This window comes from Oreochromis aureus, linkage group 22, assembly GCF_013358895.1.
Source record: "Oreochromis aureus strain Israel breed Guangdong linkage group 22, ZZ_aureus, whole genome shotgun sequence".
NCBI lineage: Eukaryota > Metazoa > Chordata > Actinopteri > Cichliformes > Cichlidae > Oreochromis > Oreochromis aureus.
Window position 1 is genome coordinate 15468966 of NC_052962.1, and position 15464 is coordinate 15484429.

General features: G+C 39.4%; 2 protein-coding genes across 2 annotated transcripts; both read left to right on the forward strand.

Annotated features, from left to right (window-relative positions):
- The first annotated feature begins 8760 nt into the window (after positions 1–8760).
- npvf (neuropeptide VF precursor) lies at positions 8761–10451 on the forward strand. The gene is made up of 3 exons (XM_039606098.1): positions 8761–9173; positions 9632–9999; positions 10115–10451. The coding sequence occupies exons 1-3, from the start codon at positions 9009–9011 to the stop codon at positions 10185–10187; spliced, it is 606 nt and encodes a 201-aa protein (XP_039462032.1). The 5' UTR covers positions 8761–9008; the 3' UTR covers positions 10188–10451.
- Positions 10452–12917: 2466 nt separating this feature from the next.
- Positions 12918–15133, forward strand: LOC116333008 (cytochrome c-a-like). The gene is given in 4 exon segments (XM_039606004.1): positions 12918–13052; positions 13293–13342; positions 13475–13652; positions 14380–15133. Coding segments are annotated over 2 exon segments (318 nt in total). The 5' UTR covers positions 12918–13052; positions 13293–13342; positions 13475–13483; the 3' UTR covers positions 14529–15133.
- Positions 15134–15464: the final 331 nt, after the last annotated feature.

Here is a 15464-nt window from a genome sequence, read left to right on the forward strand (position 1 = left end):
AAAGGGATTACACAGAGCTATACACTCTTAGCATAACTGAGCACTTAATAGAACATTAACTACTCTTCATCTATGGGGGGTTAACGTATGAGAGGTGGAGAACTTCCTGGAAGTGAAACATGAGTGCTCATACTGTAACTGTGTGCAGCTAAGTGCATGCACTTCAACACTTGCATTCAGGCCTTTTTTTTGAATGAAGGACTTTTAGAGAGCTGTTATATTACATCTGCAATGATTTAATTAAAGGTTTTTCATGACTTTTCCAACACTATGACAAAAACAGACATGCACTCTGTTACAAGTAAAGAAAAAATATGACATTTGGAGTCACTTAATGTAACAGTGGACTTGTTTTTCCCTCATCTGGGGTGCTAAAGGAAACCTGTGGTAAGTGAAGTGCAAACTCAGCATTTGGTGAGCTCATAATGTGGAAGTTAGGTGAAGAATATTTTATTAAATTATGTCTTGATACTGCACCGTATGAGGCTCGTGTCTGCTTTTAACCAAGCCGTTTGCTTTGACCTGCACAAGGACACTGAAGGAAAAAAATAGCTCATATTTTAAAAAGAGGTATTACTTCAAAATCAGATTTTTTTTTCCTTCTCCTGTAAAAGCCCCACATAAAGTGAGCAGTAAATGAATCAAGGCAGCACATGCTTCCTATCGCCTACTTTCTATATGAAAGTCTCAAGTATTGAATTAGTGATAATCCTGAACAGACACATCTCTACTATTATGGTTGCTTTGGGAATTCTTAGAAAATCATTTTTTTCCAAGAATTCCCAATGTGGTAAACTGAAGTGACTTTGAAGAGACTGAAAATATGCATGCTTGCACTAAAACTAATAAGATTTTTTTTTCCTTGCATGTTCAAAAACGTACTGTTCCTGCCTCATTTGCTTCAGGCTCTGCACAGGGTTCAGCTGCATCTTGGGGAGAGGTCGGAGGTCGCAGCGCAGCTCCCTGCGTGGGTGTCTTTTAACCATTTGACCTCCTCTGACCCTTTGAACAGCAGCCGAACTGGCTGTCCAACTGGGAGCAGAGAGAAGGCCCAGAGGTCAGGAGAAGAAGCCTTTTCTCAAACTTGAGCTTCTTTTCCTCTCTTATTTCTGTATCTCACTTTTCTTCCTAAAACTGAAATATTTCTTACATGCCTAAGTCTTAATTTGGCAATAAAAATGAAGTGGGGAGTTTAAAAAGAAGAAGAAGAAGAAGAAGAAGAAGAAGAAGAAGAAGAAGAAGAAGAAGAAGAATTGTTTTTTAAGACACCAGTGGATTTTCTATTTATTCACCATGTTTCCAGAGCCCAAGGATAATGAAAGTCACTCAACAGATAAACGGCTGTGCAAACATTCAAGGAAAGCAAGAAAGTTGCAGGGGTTGCTTCTTGTTTTATTTATTTGTCATGTGCAGAACAGAAAGTGTTTCAAAACTCATTTCATTTATTTCTGTTTTCCTTTTCCTTCTTCGTCTTACTACTCTATTTCTCTCACCACCGGGTTTCTGCTTCTGTTTTTACATTTTATTGCCGGACCTCAATCGCTCATCTTCACCACCATCCATGTGTTGTTTATCTCTTTCCACTTGAACAGACTGTAGGCTTTTATATTCGGGGTGAAAGGATTATATCTTATAAGACAAACTAAAGCTGTGGCAGATTTTTTCAACCAGGCCAAAGCATTTTTACACACACTCTCACACACAAACACACACACAAACACACACACCCTCTACTTGGGCCCCTTTTTACTCCCCCCATCCTTCCCATCCTCCAACTACCCCCCTTCTCTCTCTCTCCCTCTCATCAAGGGTCATTTGCTCAGCTTCCTGCCTGCCTGTCTTCGCTTTTCCTCTCCTGCTCTTATTGGTGGGTTTCTAGTAGGCTATGATTGGTTTACACTGAGAGCACCTCCCCCTCTTTGACAGCCATTAAACACCTCCTCCTTTTCTAGGACACTCCCTCTGTCCATTAAGGGCAGCCCCCTCCTGACTCTCCGCCTCTCCTGTAAGTGCTCCTCCTCCTCTGCAAACTGGGGAAGAAGTGTGTAAGAGTGCCACCTGGTGGAGAGTGCGTTTTGCACTGAGCATCGTCCGGCTTAAAAACTCTACATGCTGCACTAAATGCGCTTCTTTTACATTTTTTAAAAAGTCGTCAAAAAAGAATAAGCCAATAAATAGTTAAAGGAAAAGGTGTGAAAGCAAAAAAAAATATTAAACGTGAAGTAAACTGAGCAGAATTCTTTTTGCATTTTAAATAAGATACAGCTGAAGAAAACACGAACTTATTCATCCTAAAAGAATAAATTAAGGCAACAGAAAATTATTATTGTATGCATACTGTATGTATACTATATTTCTTCCGTGAAACTGACACATTTTCTATTTGCTTGAGTTCCCAACAAGTGCAGAGTGCCTTTACAAAAACAGCCCCGTGTTTTGTCATATTAGATGTTTTGTAGGGAGCAATCATTTCTGCTTTTTTTTTTTTTATTTCATCTGAATGATAAATATGTACACTGGTTTCAGACTAATGTGTTAAAAATCAAAACCAGATGGTTGTCAGTCAGTTAGAACCTCCATGTGTATCCAGGACCAATTATTTAACCCATGGGTTAAATAATCAAAATTCCAGCTTTTCAGCAACTAAGAAGCGTACTTGTTTTAGAAGACTGTTTTATGTTTATGATCCAAAACATTTTAATGAATTCCTTTAAATCGTTTAATCAAAGGCAATTTGGCAATCTGACCCTGATTTTTCTCAATGCAAAACACACAATCTCTAAATTACTTGTTAACTCCACAATACGCTACTTGTGAAGATGCTGTGAAATTGCTCTCAGTTTTCTCCGGGCATCTCAGGCTAATCATCATCTGAATAGGAGCCATCAGTTCAGCATACAGATCACAGACGGTGTGTACGCTGAAGGATAAATTGCCAAGTCAGGGCTGATAAAATCAAAGTATATTTTCGGGGTGACAGGTAAACTGACAACAAGTCCAGTGGCCTTCTTTTTAAGCTCCTGAGACTACCATGGCCTCAATAACCGAGAACCTAGACAGACATCTGATTTGTTAGTGGATGTTCCTTAATATAGTTTATATGAAAATTAGACAAAAGGGAGTTTGGGTTTGTTTTTTTTTTAAATTGTGGCCACATGTGATGATCTGTGTCTATTCTTCTCAACATTTGTCAACAGATCCTAATGACTTGATCCAACCAAAGCCTGACACAGTTTATTTCTCTGTGCTGCAGGGCTCCATTGTTCCTTAAAAGCTACTTAAACTCTTAAATGTGACACATAATGGCATTTAGCTAACATTATAAAATGAAACAGACCCTAAAAGATGGGGTAGTTATTTCTGTTTGAGTTGCTGTTGCTAAAGATTGCAGTGCTGCTTTATTTGTCTTCATTGGTTCGCAGTAGAGTTGATAGCCACTCACAAGCTAAGGGAAATTAAGTTTGAAAAACAGTGAAAAATACATTATTGGTTTTGGTCCTTGCTTAGGACTTATTAGAAAATATTTGTTGTTTTTTGTGTAATCCTGTTCTGTACAGTTACCACATGTCACACCATAACTAAATGGGATAATTCACGATCTTGTCCTGGGATTGTCTCCATAAGGGCATTGCAGTCAAAGTCTGCCTGTGTAAAAGGCTAAATACTTTTATATAAATTCTATCTTGATGTGCTAAGACATATTTCCAAATGCCTTTTATTGGGCTTCCTTTTTCATGGCTGTCGTGTGATAGACGTAGATCTATCTATCAGCATCCACCACCATCCGAGACACAGAATCACTCGAGCGTCTGTCTGCCCAGCGTCACTTTGTCTTCCCTTGCATTATAATGCTGTAATTCCACATAAATTGATCTGATCATTGATAATACCATACCCCTTCACCAAGGTTTGATGAATGTGTCTCCTTGCTGAGTGTACAGGCATGTGGAGTGTTGTGATGATGACCCGGCCGATGTCTAAGTGCGGGGGGAGATAAAACTCGACATAAATCAGCTCAACGGGGTGATAACAGCGTGCTCCCACAAATCAACGCAGGAATCTGAGGGTGTCCCTGTGCTCGAGAGGAATTCTGGGAAGTTTGCCAAATCTCGGACAGACACTGAAAGAGACAACCGAGAGTCAGCGGACTCATTCTTCTCTCTTTCTTGCTCTGTTTATATTCCTTTTCTTTTCGCTTCTGTCTGTATTTGCTTTATTAACTGCAGTTTTTCCAGTTAATAAGATCATTTTAATTGCAGTTGATTAATTTGAATTTGACATCAGCAGTAATGATTTTTTTAAACTGAGGAAAGGTGCTACAAGTTATTAGTAACATGACTGAGTGTTTTAGAAAAAACAATTCTAATGAGACCGAGTTGTTCCGAAATATAGAAAAGTTTGAGCACTCTGTAAAAGACTGTGTGGACTTTCAGATTTAGAGGAATCCATTTTTAATTTTCCTGAGCTATTTAGGATTAGTGCTGAGAAAAGGTAAACACGTCTTCAGATGGGGACACTGGGTTTATTTTATAGCATAATGCAATCCAGTCACCATTGCTGAACAAAGTATTAAACACTTTCTTCAGCAGAATGAAGTATAAGGTGCAGAAAAGCCGAGCTGTAATGTCCCCATATGTAGAATCTCAGGAGGCTTCTCATCATCAGGGGTGCAAGATATTCAAGAGACAAGTCAGTCAGTTTAGTTACAATGGAGACTTTTGAAAACTATTTTCAGTGACCAAAGTTCATCACTGCATCTATAAATGTAAGACAAAACCGTATATAGAAAAAGAGAAAGACTGAGAAAAGCTGCCACTGAGATGTGAGATTGAACATTTTTCTGCAGTTAGACAGTTTAGCTGCTCCGGGATAAACTGCAAAGAAGCAGCTAGCTTACTCTAAGTGCTCAGGCCTAAAGTCATCAACTGGTGTGTAAGTACTTAAATGGCATCAGTAACTTCCACATCTGCGAAGTCGTGATTCACGTGGAACAATAAATACAGGTTTTGGAGGAAGATATGCTGCCATCACCAGGATGCCTTTTCTCTGGGAAGGTTTGCTTATTTCAGCAAGACGGTGCCAAACTACATTCTCCATACTAAAACAATTCACTTATCTGATCTGTCTGCAATCCATAAAATTAAAATGATTTGCAGATTATTGCATTCTGCTTTTGGAAAGTTGTATTTGCAGAATTTACTTAGCTTTGTTTCCACTGTATCTTCTAGGTTAGTTCTTAATGAATTGCAATATAATGAAATTAAAAGACACACATGAAATTCAGGGGATATCTCATAAACCTAATACATACAAGTAATCATAAACACGAGTGCAATATTTGTCAAGAAAAACGCATTTCTGGAGGGCTGACGTGGTTTAAATCAAACTTGGGCCGTATTTCTATCAAGCAAACAGCATCTGTTTTCAAGTACGCAGAGGCAGAGAGGATGGGAAGGGGGGGCCCTAAAGCACGTAAATGGAAAGATGAAAAGGCTGCAGGGGTGGTGAGGGATGAACATTAAAAACATTAAGAAGAGAGAATTACAGTGGCAGCGAACAAGGTCTTCAAGGGAGTGCTGGGGGAGCTCAGCGAAAGAACAAAGGGAGAGCTTGAGGTATAGTGAAGCCTTCTCCGGATAGGACTCTAGATAAGTATCCGACACATGATCGTAAATCTCAAACCCCTTAGTCTGCAAGCTGAGGCCAGGGTCAGAGAGGAAAAGCGCAAAGAGAGAGGGGGGAGGGGGGGTGTAACACAGAAAAATAGATTGAAACAATACCCATAAAAAAACACTTTATTCTGAATCACTAAAACCAGATGTGATTCAGATACTTTAAGCACAGAGGTGGAACTGGATGTGGCAACATGGAAAACGGCAACAATGATAAGTTCGCGTTCAAATGAAAATTTACCTGCGGGTCGTCATTAAAACCTGCTGCCTCTCAACAGGCATTCCTCACATTCTGTCTGCGTAGACAGCTCCAGTGAGTCATTTGTGCATCTAAAAACACTAATCACACCTTCAGAAACAGGAATGATGAGTGAGGTCATCCATACTCCTGTGGTGCAAATATTTGTCACAGCTGAACTGTCCGACGGTTGCTAGATACAGATACAGAGGCGGAAAAAATGCTTCTTTTTCTCCCCCTCTTGATTTCTCATCAAGAGAGCAGACCTCTCAATCATTACAACAATTTCTGCTGTATGCACTATTTATCAGTGTGATCTATCAATGTATTGTCCCTATAGTTTGTTATTACATACATCTGGCTTCATGCAGCATAACAAAAAAAAATTGTCCTTGGTTCATGTGGCAAGTGGCAACTTCAATGTCATGATTTCCTTGTATAAATACTAAAATAAACTACACAAGCTATATTGCTGTCTCTTTGTGTCAACCCTTTGATAGACTGGTGGCCTGTCGGATGAGTGATTAAGAAAAATACTTCGGTTTAGGAACAACTTTTACTTTTACATTTGTCAAACAGGCATGGCAAAACATGACATTGACATGTGGACTGGGAGGTATGTTACACAACACCCACAGAGAGCCCACGTGCACAGTCACATGACTGCAGAAAGTAATCTGGGTTATTTCATGAGCGTATACTCTAATGGATGATGTGCACCTTCTGATTTCCCAATAAGTGAAGTCTGCCGAATCAAAAGCATATTTGAAACAGATGATCTGTTGAATAGCATGTGGCTCACAGTTTTTGCACGCCAGGAAGAAAGCCCTTAAGAATGGGTCACATGATAAGAGGGGTTATCTGATCTGTGTCGTCAGAGCCAGAGGCCACAGTCATCATCAGTTTTACAGCCTTCTTACTGACAGACAGATTACCCATGGCAATAGGGGGCTTTACTCAGGCCAGGCCATTCAGCACTGAAGCTAAAAATCCAAACCAGAAATCAGTGAATTGCAAACCTCATAAATTCTTATTTTATTCACAACAGAACAGAGGAAACATATTAAATGTTAAAAATGAAACATTTTACTGTTTCATGAGAAATACTGGCTTATTTTTAATCTAATGGCAGTAACACATCTCAAAAAAGTTGGGAGAAGGGAACAAAAGACTGAAAAAGTAAGTGGTGCTAGAAAAGAAAAAGCTGAAGAAACATTTTGCCAATTAATTAGGTTGATTGGCATTGTGTCAGTAACATTATCAGGTATAGAAAAAGCTTCTCAGAAGTAAAGACCGGTAGAGGTTCACCAAAAATCTACAATTAATCTACAACTTCACAATAATGTCCCTCAACATGAAACTGTGAAGACTTTAAATATCTCATTAAACATAATACAAAATACAGAGTACATAATAATATCAAAAGACTGTTGAGGCCGAAAGTCAATTTTGAATCCCTGTGATCTTTAGGCTTTCAGGTGACACTGCATTAAAAACAGGGAAGTATTTCCAGAAATCACTGTCTGTGAACACGGTTCACCACAAGGTGTCATTCACGAATTTAGGTTTAAGCTCTATTATGCAAAGAAGAAGCCATATGTGCAGATAACCTAGAAACGCACATCTTCTCTTTGTCAAAGGTTTAAAATAGACTGAGACAAAAAGCGTAAAAGCAGCGTTATAATCAGACAAATCAAAATGTGAAATTCTTATTGGAAAAATATGGATGCTGCATCCTCCAGACTGAAGAGAGGAGGGACCATTAGGTTTGTTATCAATGCTCTGTTCAAAAGCCTCCATCTCAGATTTTACAGGGATGCATTAGTACCTATGGAATTAGCAGCTTGCAGATGTATAGATCTTTTAGAGCGACATATGTTCCCATCCAGATCACGTCTTTTTCAGAGAAGGCCTTGCATATTTCAGCAAGACAAATCTGAACCCCATCCTGCATCTATTAAAACAGCATGGCTTCATAGTAAAAGAGTCCAGGTGCTGAATTGGAGTCCAGATGTTTCACCAACTGAAAGCGTGTGAGGCATTATGAAATTAAAAATAATAATAATACAACAAAGCAGACCCAGGCCTGCTGAGCAGCTCGGCTCCTCTATCAGGCAAGAATGGGACACCAAGTCCAGCAGCTGGTCTCCTCAGGTCCCATTTATGGACTGGGATGCTACACAGTGGGAAATATGGCCCTGTCCCAATGCTTTCAACACCTGCTGCAGCTATTAAATTCAAAATGACTTCATTGTTTTCTTAAAATGGTACACTTTTTCACTTTGAACATTTTATATATTTTAAAATATGCCTTTATGAGATTTGCAAGTTATTCCAGGTTTTTTCTGCTTCTTGTTTTGTTTTGTTTTGGCTTGTTTTTTTGTTTTTTGTTTTTTGACATATTACACAGCATCCCAACTATTTCAGAGCTTCGTTTGTAGATGCGCAGACCGAGGTGTTTCTTATAAATATCACATTTCTTTAAAAAGAATTAGAATAATTTAATATCATAATTCAGACTAACTGAATTTAGAATAACTTGAATAAAATTATAATTGCTCTTATTTTTCTCAGGCCATCAGCCTGTTCTTACGAGGATATTTACATGCATGTAAATGTAAACATTTTAGTTACACTGTAAAGAAAACTTACAAGAAATCCTTACAAAAATTATAAACACTTTTATTTTAAAACAGTGCCCTGCCTTTATCGGGGTAATTTTTTGGAATGTTTTGTTCTGGCTCACTGTAAATTGCGGTGCTAAAAAATGAATTGGGCCGTTTGGTATCTTTGTTGAACACCTGTTTATGCTTCCTGTCAACTTCCTGCTTTCAACGAAACTAAACCGAAAACACGCTGACTGGTTCATTCAGCAGCCTAATTAGGACATACATACCTCCTCAAATATATCCTTCAGAGAAGGATAATTAGTAGGGTCAGGAATTTCCTCCTGTTAAATTAGGCTGAAGATGTATGTGCATGTGTTTGACTGTCTTCATCACACACCGCCAGTGACGCATGCTTTCAGGGACCTTTAATACCTGCAGACACTGTGGTAACCATGTGTCCTGAGGCTGTGCTCAGAGAAGTTGTGAAATATGGTTGTTAATATGTTGGTAACAATGATACTGTCTGCGCTCCTGATGCTGCGGGGTCTTGGAGAGTCTGATGTACATGTCTTTGGTAAATCAGTCCGCAGCGGTAAAACCTTGCTCAGCAGCAATGACGGCACATATTCTATGAGGAAACAGCCACACCAAGAGGTAAGAACTAATTAGACCCGTAACTTGTTAGTAAATGAGAAAAACATGTTTTGTGAACTGATTTAAATTTTCAGAAATTAGTTAAAGTGTGAAAACCTCAAATAATCTTCAGTTTCTTGAGCTTAAAAATGTAACCACATGGTAATTTTAGCTGATGTACAAGATTGCTAAATGAATAGCTGAGCAGATAAAAAAAGGCAATTCAAATAGATCATCTTGGGCTCTCCAAAATTAGCTTTTGCAGGCATTGTTTTACTTTTTTGCAGAAAAGTATGGGGTATGAGCATAACCTGTGGTGCCAACTAATGATTGCTTTTGCTGTGAATGGAAAAAAAATTTAAATGAATGTGGAAAAAAAATGTCCTTGACCCAGAAGTGAACCAGCAAATGTTTGGCTTGCAAAACAACTGAAACAGTGCATAATGTGCATAATATTTCATCTGATCTCTTGTTTCTAGACTAAAAATGAAATCCACAGGAGCTTAGATCTCGAGAGCTTCAATATACACGTGGCTCCCACCACCAGCAAATTCAGCCTCCCAACCATCATCAGGTTCTATCCGCCCACTGTCAAACCCCTCCACCTGCACGCCAACATGCCGTTGCGCTTTGGGAGACAGAGTGATGAAAGGACACCAAACTCCTCTCCCAACCTGCCCCAGAGGTTTGGAAGATCCTGGGAGGCGATTCGAGTGTGTGCAGAGTGCCCGAGCGTCAGACGAGCACCGAACCAACTGCTGTCTCAAAGATTTGAGAGGAATAGTCCCTACTGGAAGCTTCTGAGGACTGTGGCCAGTGAACAGTTATTAAACACTGGTTTGCACTGGTAGGTAAATCATGTCCTTAATGACGTTCTTATCTATCTTCAACCTCGGGTGCACTCCTGAGAAGGAATGGGTGTCCCATTGTGCATTTGCAAACAGTGTGCTTTGTTCCTACAGGGCTGAAAACTTTGATTCAACAACTACCTCAGATGAAGAAACAGAGCTGGAAGAAAAAAAGAGTAAAGAGTGATTTTTGTCTATAGGGCTCTGTAGGATGTAAATATCAACATTTATTGATTTTATTGTATAGACAAGTGCTTAAAGTGAAACATTTGAGGAAAATCTTGTAAGTCTCTTTAAATAAAGTTACACATATTGTGATGGAAAGCACTTTGAATAAATTTTCATATTTCATACTGAGTCAGAGAAATTTTTCTCTTACATCTGTCTTGACTTTGCACAGTTGACCTAGCAACGGTCATGAGCAATGTTTAAACCTCAGCCCTGCAATCACAAACTATTCAGTCCTGATCCAAAGGAGTGTCAGTGGGCTGTGCCATTGGGAATAAAATTGATTTACACAAACATTAATATCCTGTGATGGTGGTCCATTCCTCCAGCTAATGCTGTGATTATCTCAGACATTGTTTAAATTTTTCATCAGTTTTGCTTTTCAGTACTTCTTTGGAGAAATCATTTTATTGTTAAAAATTTTTTTTAACCTTGCAGTTAACTATGTTAGCACCTGGCATCCACTGAAACCCTGCCGATACAGGAGCACCTTTACGGCATGTGACCCTGCAGTTCAGCGATTAACCACAAGAGGGGGACAAAAACACAATCAAAGTGGCAACTGTGATCTTTCTGCTCAGCCTCTAGTTTGAAAATTAATTCACTGTTTTCATAATAATTCCAGTAAATATATATTTAACAAAGAAAATATGCTTCCTTATCTTCCTATAGTGGCGTGTAAATAAACTCCTCGTGTCCTGGAAACCACCAACTATATCTGTGCATACTCTGTCAGTAGTGGGGGTACATCAGGGTAATATGTAGTGTTTCGACAGGCAAAGAGGTTAGAATACTGGTGATTGGTGCAACATAATGAGATTCTGACATTTTGTATTCAGTGTTTTGTATATCGGTGGCTAGGTTGGTGTGGAGGTTAGCGCTGTCACCTCACTGCAAGAATTCAAACCTTCTCAGGGGCTTTGTTGGGTTTTCCTCTGGATTCAGTGTATGTGTAGGGTTAACTGCTTTCTAAGCTGGTTGTAGATGCAGATGTGAGATAGAAAATGCTTTGAAAAAGAGTAAATATACATAACTTGCAATAGCATTAAATAAAGTATGGCTATCCTGTAGCCAGTTTTACACCCTTTGCATTAGAGCCTTAGCTGGATAACACAACAAATAAAAAATCTGTTGGCTGGCCTGGACAGTGTGGTTTTTAACAGGTGAAGATGAGAGATGAGGAGCTGTCTTTATAAATCCATTATGGTTGCGTAATGGTGACAAATGCATTTTAACCTGCAGATGAACCTTCAAACTGCAAGTGGGGATCACTGTAAAAATAGATTTCATAGAGGTGTTTCTCAAAAGGAAAATTTATACTTTGTAAGTCTATCTCTAACACTTTAAAGAGTTATCTTATAAAACAGAAGGCTTATAGGGAAGGAAGTCCACATTAAAGCAAGGCAGTTGTGTTTCTTTAAAATTGTTATTCACTTAATGTAATTTCTTAAGTCTGAGCAGACAATTGCATTGCATTGTATTACTGTTAGTATTACAGAGTAAAGCAGGGAAGTTAACACACAAAACATTAAGCACACAGAAAACTCCCACACTCCCTCTATTTCCTCAGTACTGTGCATCCTGTACTACGGGTGCTATCGCTTTTTTAGATAAAACTCTTTATGCCATCCACCTGTTAAAAATACACCTTTCTTGGTTCACTGGAATGATTCTGAAAATGGTGACACTGATTTTGTTACTCCAGACTGAGGGAAAATGTGACCACCTTGGCTGTGTGTTGGTCTCCCTCTAGTGGCCAATCATTGTACCTGATGATCATGGATAAGTTTTATGGGTGTCAGGTGGGTAAAGTTGAGCACACATCTAAACAGAAAGAAAAAAAATGACATTTATTATATGTCTGTGAAGGTTCTCAGTCATCCAGGTCATCGTAGACTAAGGAGCTTGGAAAGAAAAGCGTGTGGACTTCATGAGTTGCTTGAAGACGTTTCACCTCTCATCCGAGAAGCTTCTTCAGTTCTAAGGATCAGTGGTGGAGAGTCCCAGATTTGAAAGAGGAGTGAAAGAAGCCATTTACGTCCACTGTGAGCGACCATCTTTGAACAGAGGCGGTGGTTTACGACACCAACTGTCTGCCATCTATAATCCGGTTTTGAGATCCCTTCCCAGACGCCTTAACGCCCACTCACATTCTGGGCCATCTGACCTCAGGAAATCACATGATAGGGTGGGGCCAGGTTTCACAATGAGCTCACCCGAAACTCTGGCTGATTAGGACCCACACCCGCTTTCACACCTTGGCTCATGTGATTAGAGGATCATCAGGGGGTCCTTTGTCCCCCTTTGGGGGGGAAACTCCCACTAGGTTTAAATCTGGGACTCTCCACCACTGATCCTTAGAACTGAAGAAGCTTCTCGGATGAGAGGTGAAACATCTTCAAGCAACTCAAGAAGTCCAGACGCTTTTCTTTCCAAGCTCCTTAGACATTTATTATATTTTATCTGAACACAAGACCAAGTCCTGCTCAGGGCATCCACATATGTCAACATGGATGTGAGGCAGTTTTTTTCTTCCTAAGGAAAGACCTCATTGTGGGCTGGGTGTCGCTTTGCAAAGTCCTAAAAGCAAGGTAGCCCTGATTTCACAACCACGCACGTGCATGAGCACACACATTTTACCTCCCCCGACACTGCAGTCATAACTCCACCATACCTCGCCTACCTTCAGAAGCAGTGGGAGTGTCCTACTGAACCACTGCATATTCAACCACCACCATTATAATTTTGAGATCTTACTTTCTGAGCTTCAAACTATCCGGCGCAACGCTGAAGCTGAAGCTAAACACTGAACGTCTGTGCAGAGGTATTTCAGCCACAGTCCACTATCTGCAAGTTTCCCCTTTTGTTTGTTAACTGTTTATTTGTTTGTTTTTTATGTGTTTTTTGGAGGATAACTGATGGCATAACTCTTTTCTCACTATGACTTTTTAGCAAAAGCGAGTAAATCTTCCTGCTCTATAATAAACTATTTTAGATTTTGTTTTTCTTTTAAACTTGTTTTGTTTTGTTTTTTTTTGTTTTTTTTACATGTTTTTGTTCCCAGAACATCTTGATCCACATTTCATAACTTGTGCATTAACAGCCCAGAAGTTGGTGAGTGACTTTTTGCCTCTGGGCTACTGTTACGTGTAAATTTGTGTGTAGTATATTTCCACTCGCTTCATATGTTACTCGTTTGGGCGTGACTCACTCCAGGTTGCACACTTTGCTTGTGTCTCCTCCCAGCCACTGGTGATGGGGGATGTCAAGAAAGGAAAGAAAGTGTTTGTGCAGAAATGCTCCCAGTGCCACACGGTGGGAAAGGGGGAGCGCCACAAGGTGGGGCCCAACCTGTAGGGACTGTTTGGAAGGCAGACAGGGCAAGCACCTGGCTACTCCTATACACAGGCCAACATTGATAAAGGTACCATTGCTGTGCAGAACTCATCTTGGTTAGACTGACAGATTGATCTCCATCCATCTCAGCTTTGCGAAGCTTTGTGTCTGAGTCTTTTTTATGTAAAAAGATGCAAATCAGATTGGTGGAAAATCAAAGCGGAGTGAATAAGCCAGTACTACTGTCTTCTGTGAAAAAGTCAATCATAATTAATCTATCCTCTAAGAACCGTTTCTTCATCTTTCAGCTGCTCCCTTTAGGAGTCGCTACAGTGAATCATCTGCCTCCATCTCACCCTATCCCTCAGCATCCTTTTCTTTTATGCCATCCCCCTGCATGTCCTCACTACATCCACAAATCTCCTCCACAGTCTTCCTTGTTTTCATAGTCAACATCCTGACAGAACAAACCTTCCTAATCTTATAAATTTCAGTAGAGCTTTGAATGTGAATTGTAATCTGCATTTTAACTCTCCTGTACTGATTTATGGGAGTTTTCCCTTGCAGTGCTCAGTCGTGTGCATATTTCTGCTATAATATTAAGAAAGGGTATGTTTCCCATACCTGATGGCCAGAGCAGCAGGCCTGAACAGGTAGCACAGTAGCTAGCATTCTTCTCCGATTCACAGCTCTGCTCTGAGATGAGGCGATACAATTTAAATGCACATATTACATACTTAAGAAGGCAGAATTGTGGAGACATGAATTTTTTGAATCTTACAGAATTAATTTTATTATTGTGTCTTCTTTTTTAGGTATTGTATGGGATGAAGACACTCTGAATGTTTACCTAGAAAATCCAAAAAAGTACATTCCAGGCACCAAGATGATCTTCAGTGGCATCAGAAAGAAAAAAGAGAGAAAGGATATTATAACCTACCTAAAGGAAGCCACCTCTGAATAGCACACACAATGCAGAATGCACAGCCAGAGACGGGCACAATGCACTGCACATCTATGGATAAAACTAAGTGTTCTCTTGATGTATATGTTTATCATCACACAAGTCAGACATCTTTGAAACTTTGCAGTCAGGGCATCTGTGAGAGCTTTTTTTATTTTTGTTGTTTTACAGCCACTTATGTGGCACACAAACTACTGCTGATCGATGCTTGTGTGGAACATTGTTAGAACTTTGTTTTCTGTTAACGTTCACTGTTCATAAGTGTTTTCTGTTTAGATGTATGAAATTGGGCAGGCTTTGTGTAAGAGGTTTTTAATCATCTTTTCAAACCACTGGGTGTTACAGACTTCAATCGTTACAGGGCTGCACTTTACTTTCACTGAATTCATTTCTGCTTTTGTTTCTGTTCTTTGTTTTTTTATGGATTGTATGGTCAACAAATAGATTGCTGTTGTATCAAAAAAAGATAAGAGAATAAGGAACAATGTAAAGTGCTTAGATTAATTTAACAGGCCTCATTCTTTATACTGAGTTGGCATGCTATTTTACATTTGCCAAACACCATTGACTTTGACCTTGTAGTGTTTAGTTAATCTTATATTAAAGTCTTGCATAAAAACACAGCTGGTGTGATTTTTTTTAAGGTTGCCATTTGTTTTCTTGAAGCACTGCTTTGTTTTTAATATGTCTGGCTTCACACAGCACTAGGATTCTAGCAGACAAAAATTTAGATCGAGAGACTAATAATATATTCATAGAGCATATATTTTTGAAGGACAAATTACTTTGCAAATCAGAACACGGTGTGCATTTGATGTGAAATTTAAACCTACCAACAGCTATCCTGAATCCTCTAGGTTTAAGGTTACAGACGGATAAAAGTGAGCAGAGAGAGCAAATGAGCTAAGTTTCTCCAGTAGGTGTCTATCCTCCAGC

What these genes read in the sequence shown, in the direction of transcription:
- npvf (XM_039606098.1), top strand. Translation starts at nt 9,009, where the DNA reads ATGGTTGTTAATATGTTGGTAACAATGATACTGTCTGCGCTCCTGATG. An exon ending in GGAAACAGCCACACCAAGAG is followed by an intron (nt 9,174 to 9,631) that starts GTAAGAACTAAT and finishes TCTTGTTTCTAG; the next exon opens with ACTAAAAATGAAATCCACAG. An exon ending in TTAAACACTGGTTTGCACTG is followed by an intron (nt 10,000 to 10,114) that starts GTAGGTAAATCA and finishes TTGTTCCTACAG; the next exon opens with GGCTGAAAACTTTGATTCAA.